Source organism: Montipora capricornis, chromosome 10, assembly GCF_036669925.1.
Source record: "Montipora capricornis isolate CH-2021 chromosome 10, ASM3666992v2, whole genome shotgun sequence".
In the NCBI taxonomy this organism is placed as follows: Eukaryota; Metazoa; Cnidaria; class Anthozoa; order Scleractinia; family Acroporidae; genus Montipora; species Montipora capricornis.
In genome coordinates, this window is record NC_090892.1 from 4,571,142 (window position 1) to 4,578,641 (window position 7,500).

Below are 7,500 nucleotides of genomic sequence, written 5' to 3' on the forward strand. Positions count from 1 at the left end.
TTTACCAACACCAAAGTATCCTAAACATGCAGCCTAATTACGCCTAAACAAAAGCTGTTTAGGCCTATAAACAAAAAAAGCTGTTTTAGGCCTAAGGTTAGTTTTATGTGTTTAGGGATACTTTCGGTATTGGTTATTTTATTTTTAATTGTAAAACAATGACCTGTGATTTAAAGCTGTGCTGAAACTGGGGGGAAAAGAAAGAAAAAATTAAAAGTGGGCTGTTGACAATCCTGGCCAAAACGTCGTTAAAATAAAAAAGCTTATTGCTTTGCTCCCTAAAATATGCAAATTTGTGACGTTCTCGTTTGGCCGTCGCCGTTTGTCGTTGCTTTAAGCTCCCTACATGAATGATCCATCGATATTCCATCACGGAAAAAAAAAAGAAGAAAACCCCCACCAACATGAGATGATCACGCAACATACCAATGATCGGAGAAAAACACACAAAAAATACAAATGGTGGTTAACATGGAATTTTAACATTCGTTAAGTTTTTTTTTTTAATATCCTTTTTCCAACTCACACTCTAAGATCGGCCTAAACATATACTAGCCACCTTTATCCTGATCATAAAACAAATCACTCGAAAACGGCCCGTATATCCTTCCAAACTAGAGCTTGCCAAGTTAACCCAATAATATATAAAAGTGATTAGGGATCTGATCCATATAATTATAGGACCCAATCATTGTCTTTCTGTTTTTAACCGCCATTTAAAAAAAAAAAGTTATTACCGTCTTAAATCTCTTCTTGAGCAACACATTATCCTTCATGATTCACAATATGGTTTTCACGAAAAAAAAGCGACCGATCATGATGTTTTGGACTGCTGAAAATCAAAAAATCATGGATGGAAAATGTAGTCACGCGGGGATTTTTATAGACCTACGAAAGGGTCTTTGACACGGTAGCTCACCGAATAATACTAGGTAAATTGAATCATTATGGAGTGCAAGGAATAATAAATGACCGGTTTCCTTCCATATTTAACTGGGTCGTCAGCTCTGTGTTTTTCTCGTCCTTGTCTGGGCCCATTTCATTAGTAGGGGCAACGCTCATGGGTTCATAAGGGGGGTACAAAAACTAGCACTTCACATTACCTTTAAATCAGTTAACAGCTACAGTAGCCTTGCTGCTAAACTTCATACCGCACATGGTACCAATATTAACTGCGACACGCTACGCCGCACAATTTTCATGTGCTTTGAGTCGTGTTTTTTAAATTCAATGTTTCTAACAAAAAATTTATTTTGATACAACCGCGCATGTGTTGTTTTGCATCACCTTTGTGAAGTTCTATTTTATGGTAACATTTTTTTTCACTTTTAATAACGCAATTAACGAAAGCTAAGCTCTTTAATTTTTAAACTTTTAAAGCTAAGCTTAAACTTCTTTTAAGTTGGTGTCAACAATGTTAGAACGTGTGGAATGCATGTGGTATGGATGACGTCTCTTCAACATTTTTTGTTGGAAAAATGTTTTGAATTTTCGAATACCAACGTTTTTTCTCCAACATACAACAAATGGTGAAGCCTTGCGTAGGCCGCCTTTCAACAACAATAGAGGCTTGTGTTAGATTCTAGTACGAGAAACTGAAGTTGGTACGAGATAAGATTTTCTCACAGATCAACACGTGGATTGGCCGGCGGCAGCGCAAACCAGCGTCATTTTTGCGCTGGAAAGGGAAAAGAAAAAAAAAAAAAAAAAAAAAAAAAGAAAAAGAAAAAAAAAAAAAAAAAAAACGTGATGCCGCACAAGTCATTTTAGTACCGAGGTTTTTTTTCTCAAAAAGAAGGAATGTTTCGTTTCATTCGGCGATCAAAACAAGCACGTCGGTCAAACAATACCTGGTATTAGTAGTTTTTTTTTGGATTTTTTTTTTTTTTTTTTTTTTTTGATGAGCAAAAAAAAGGCCCCTCAGTTAACAGCAATAAGGAATAATCTGCAGCAAAGCTTATACTTGGTCAACAAAACTAACACAAACAAGTAGATTTAATGATTTAACGTGCGGTTTATAAATTTACTTTAGTATATTTTCGCTAAAAGCGGGCAGGCGTGGTCAAAACACAAAAAGCCAAAAAAAAACAACACAATAAAACCTTCGTTTCTTGCGTCCTCGTCGTCTAGAAATCTAAAGCTCTCCTAACCAATCAGACGTTAAAGGGGCCAGTCTCCCCGGCCAATCCGAGAAAGAACGAGAAGAAACCATGAGCAATGTTCAAAATGGGGGGCGAGAGTCTTGGATTAGTGGACTTAAGGTGCGGTGTGATGCCCCGTGTTGTGCAACCAAATGTTTATATGCGTATCAAAACAAGGTCGTTAGAAGCGTCTTTATAACAATGTTACAAGGTTTGTGGGGCCGGGGGGCCCCTTTTCTTAATCTCAATTTTCGGAGAAAGGAAAGGAAAAAAAACGGAAGAGAACCCCTCTTTTTAGAGAGAGGAGACGGCTGAAGTGTACCTGTTTGTTACCATCAAAGAAGAAGAAAGAAACAATCCATTGAGTGCTAACAGCACTGGAAAACGGCATGACACAATATATCCTCATATATTAACTAGAATCATCATTTCCATCACATACTTACATTTCAACATCATCATCTTTCCATCATTCCATCTACCCATTGCGCATCAGCAATGAAAAATGAAAGCAAGATACTAGTCTTGTGAATATCTAGGATTAAACTCTATACTACCTAATTTAAAAAAAACAAATTTAAAGATTTACTCTCCGTGATAATCTTCATTGAATTATTTTACCACGTATCTGCAAAAAACATTTACCTGAGGGAAAAGAAAACAAAAAAAAAAAGCTGGGTTATCGTTGTCATGTTCTAATTTTGTTTTTTTTCGGCTGTTTTAAAAAACCAGGTATATAAGATTATCGACTTGAGTATTCCAAGTTCTCCATTAGATGATCGTTACCAATTTTGGGGGTGTTTAAATGATCACCGGGGGTGTTTGAGGTTCCTCAAACACCTTGTTAGCGAAAAGGAATTAGAGAATTCAATGATCGCAAGTCAATGATTAACTGCAGATGCGGGCAAGTGCACCTATGAATTGATTTACGGTTTATAGTTTTGCCCAAATTACTTGCACTACTCCGCTTCGATGCTGGCAACTTAACGTGGGTTAACCCAGAAAATACTTTTTTTTTTTTTAAACCAACACAACTCAAAGCCTTCCTGACCAAAAAAAACATAACTGTGGAGCATACATAATTTTAAATTGTTACAAAAAAACAGGGGACTTTCAACGGATATATATATAAACGGACGTTTTACTTTTAATTAAAGGATAAACGGACGGAAACTTTGACGCGGTAATAAACTTTGGAAAAGCTCTGTTAGTGCAAAACACAGTCGGCCTTTCAACATACCCAATTGCAATCCATCATTCTATTCCTGTGTTCATCGTTGGCCCCTAACCCTCCTTACTCTTTGTTTTATTTGCCATATGATGATTTATTCAAAACAATGGTCGGCCACTTTTCAAAAAATACCCTATATAATATTCTTTGTTGTGCTCTCAAAAAATTTTATACGCGTGTTTTGTATTTTCTCTAGGGACCATTTAACTTTCAACTGGGAACCCATATTATACTTAACTGTTGGAATTTGCTTCTTGTAGTGCGTTTTCTTTCAGTTATATTGCTCAAAATGGTGTCTTGCCCCCAATATCTTGAAGCAGTGTAACGCGACTGCACTATGAACAGACCGAGAGAATAGTTAGGCAATTAAGCTGTGCGCCCAAAAATTCTCCAGTCTCCTCGTTTTCGCTGTTTTTTGGCATTCACTCTTTTTGTAAATTCCAAAATATAATCTGCAACAGATTCATTGCCACAGATTGGGGGGTTATTAGAGGTATTGGCCATTGCAATTGCAACTGCATATATCCATCATCCCATTATCATTTAGAGGTAGCTTGGTGATGATGATGGAAGGCTAATATATGAAGCTAATTTAGAATTTATCCTCCCAACCATGGTAACATACCACAGAGGACAGACCACAGCAATGGGAAAACCATGCCCTGCTCTTTGCGAAAATAGAAATAGAGTGTATGGGTTCTTTTACGTCCCACAGGGTTAGGAACATTGACGCAGGGTGTGTTGAGACGGGTGCGGGGCATGAGAGGCATCATCAGCATTACGGGTTTTATAGTCCTTATCTGAGGGAATGTAAAAACAAAGGACGGACTAGAGAGTTCTAACCATTATTTTGTAGTAGATGTCCATTGACAAAGGCGCAGCAGCCCAGTTCTCCTCAGTTATTTGAAAGAAACCTGAGTGTTGTTTGGTCCGGGCCGGGGGAGCTGGAGCTAGCTTAGCTTTGATCCCGCGAACCCTCCCCTCGCACAGAAGTCCGAATGCTGCGACCAAATAAGGCCAACAAGCTTGGACGGTTTTTTTTGTTATTTTTAAAACCAGCAATTCTCCCATTTCCGCAATGGTAAGTGGACAGAGTTCCAGTTGATCTAAACCTGACTCCGAGGGGGCCCTTTCCTGGTACTCTGGGTACTCTGTGAAATCCTAGCTTGCTCGGGGATTAGCCTGTGTAGCTGGGGGGGATTGTTGGCGCGGCAGGCAATAACGAGCGGCGACGCTGCGCGGAGGAATTGGCATACCAGGGCCCGTTTCTCGAAAGTCCCGAAACTTTACGGGCCATTTTCGGGTGTCCACAATTTCCTTTGTTTCTCAAGAACGGAGAGGATTTAAGTCATAAAACTTTACAGTCATTTTTCTTTTTATTACCTTTAAAACATGTTCAAAGATTGACTTTCCAAAACGAGCGGGTTGGCAGTTTCACAAATGGCTTTTAGGGCCCGAAAAGTTTTCGGGACTTTCGAGAAACAGGCCCCAGGGACGCTGTGAAATCGATTTTCACAGCGCTCCTCCCCATTCTCCGCTCGTTATTTGCCTGCCGCCAGCTACGCAAGATAGCTTGGGCATGTACATTGCATGGCTCTCCCACTTATTCGCGCTCTCCTCTTCAAACTCGATAAAGAGTAACGATAAATTGAGAAAATGTTTGTTAAGGACTACTCACCTTGATCAACCAGAGCTCCCACAACCCGAGTGTTGTAATAATCGGGTAAGAGACGCTCACACACAGCCACCAGCACCAGAACGCCTCCTCTTCTGTACAGTACAACAACAGCACTGATGCCACAATGTTCATTGCTTGACAGTACCCTGAGGAACGAAAACACACTTTAAACTATAACACTTTGAAAATTCCAATGTGTTTACGGCCAAAAAAATGAAAATCTAACAGAGACAGTATAACCCAAGGTAAGAGTGCCAGATTAGCACAAGGATGCATACACACTCTCGCCACGAACTGGATTTCGCTTCTGTCTCTTCTGTGCTCTGAAATTCAACTCTACCTTTTATCACTAATAAAATCCATGTGATTGTGTCCTTCCATTGGGTTTTTTGAATAGCTTTTATGTCAACAATAAACATAATAAGAAGAATATTATTTATTAGAATTTTTCATGCATGGCCCCACCCAGCTCACTTTTCATCCTGACTTTGCTTTACACTGAAAACCTATGAAACAAATGTTGCACTACACTGTAAATTAAATATTTAAGTGGTAACAACCTATGCTCGGATTCCTCCATGCATAAGCTGTTAAAACTCTTCTCAAAGCTGCTATTCCTACTTCAGACTGATACGCAGGGTGCTCAGGAAGCGATCTGTAAACAAACCAACACAGTACAACTTAAGCCCTTAGAAAATTAATTCTTTATTTTATTTCTTCTAGTGGCAAGAAAAATTATAAATATGCCACCTTGATAGAGAGTATTCTTTAAAATTGCAAAAGTGCATTAAATTTTGTTCAAAAAGGAAAACTAGAATTTTTTAAAAAGCCCTTAAGTCACTGCTTTAATACTGTATGCTTTTTCTGAATGTCTAGTAAACCTGGGTTTGATAATCAAAACTCACAGAGTAATGGATATGTTAATGAACTATTGAACGCAAGACCACAGAACGCTAGAAACCAGCTAGGAAGTGTTTATGAACTGTAGTATACGGGTGCCCATCGGGACTGAACAAAGACATGTCAATGTTCTTGAAAAGTTTGTATGCAAAACTATTAAAGCCAAGAGCTTTCATGTATTTTTCTTTCGTTGCTTGTAAGTCCATCATGAATCAGAAAGCTCTAGGAGGTACGTTTTCTCTTTTGGAACGCTTTAAGATCAAATTCGAAATTTGGTGTATATCTTACCTTAATCCTCTGTGATTTGACAACCATTTGCCATTCTACAGATCCCCGAAATTAAGTTCAGAACAGGATAGGATCAATGCTTCAAAGATTAATTATTACGATTCTTGTGTCTAAAGGGTTTCATTTTCCCATTAAAGGCTGGACAACTACAATCCAGGGGCCAGTTGCTCAAAGCATGGTTAGCACTAACCAGCGTTAAATACCATGGAGACCTATAGGTTCTGATACCTCTTAACCAAAGGTTAGCACTGACCAGACTTCCAACAACCGGCCCCAGGGCATCCCTCACCCCTAATGTGCCATAACCACAGTACAGTTCACCTACTTACTGGTAATATCCCCAGGGGGTACTTGAGTCAATTCTCCCTGGGTATGTGCCGCTGGCCTCTCGGAACCCCTACCCCTTTATAGTCTATTTTATAGCCATTTGTAGACCCCATCTTAGTCACTTTTGGGTAAACGTAATTTTAACGACCCCAACTTTAAAGGGGCTAGGTCACGCTATTTTAGGTAATTTTGTTTAATTTTGTTAATTATGAGCGCTAAACGTCATATTGGCAGAGCAAGAGTCTTTCATTTGCAAAATCACGGCCACATAACAACTGAGAATGATTTTCAAGCTTTGTAAATGACATTTTGATATAGACTGATATAAATTTGAAAAAAGGTGGGCCGACGTTTTTCAAATTTACCCAAACTCAATCAATTTCAATCCTCTCCAGTTTTGTCCATCCATGTCCCTTCTTGGCTTCCCTGTGTTTTGTTAGAGTTCTTCTATAGTTTTGAACAGTTATTTTGATATTTTAGTTAATTCTATGACCATTCGATCAGTGCTGAAAATGCCTAAAATAGCGTGACCTAACCCCTTTAATAGTCACTTTCTGTTTATTCATAAACCTTACATAAAGCCTTTTAATTGTAATTTCAAAACACAAGGTAATAATGCGACTTGTAAGTATTAAATCAACAGCGCTATCGTTCTTTCCATAACAACTTTTTTTTTACTGCGAATCTAGCCAAAATTTTCTTACTCCCAAAATCCCGCGACAATTTGCGACCCATTCTAGTCACTCCAGGGAACTTTGTTGACAATGCAACCCCAATATAGTCAATCCAGTCGTGAAAATGCGACCCCAGCCAGCGGCACATCCCCATTAGCCCATTAATAAGAAGTACCCCCCCCCTCCCCCCCCGGAGTAATATCTAACAATTACCAACCTGTGCAGGTCTCTTTCAATTTCCTCTGTCGCTAGTGTGTTTTT

General features: G+C 38.9%; 2 protein-coding genes across 2 annotated transcripts in view; both read right to left on the reverse strand.

The window, feature by feature from the left end:
* LOC138019721 (TBC1 domain family member 9-like) overlaps positions 1 to 7,500 on the reverse strand; it is a 49,165-nt gene that overhangs the window by 29,923 nt on the left and 11,742 nt on the right. The window lies entirely within an intron of this gene.
* Positions 4,090 to 7,500, reverse strand: part of LOC138018599 (TBC1 domain family member 9B-like) — a 5,899-nt gene continuing 2,488 nt past the window's right edge. Inside the window, 5 exon segments of the mRNA XM_068865292.1 lie at positions 4,090 to 4,172; positions 5,051 to 5,125; positions 5,128 to 5,196; positions 5,611 to 5,705; positions 7,457 to 7,500. The exon segment at positions 7,457 to 7,500 is cut by the window's right edge and continues 51 nt beyond it. Coding sequence (XP_068721393.1) covers positions 4,090 to 4,172; positions 5,051 to 5,125; positions 5,128 to 5,196; positions 5,611 to 5,705; positions 7,457 to 7,500 — 366 coding nt within the window.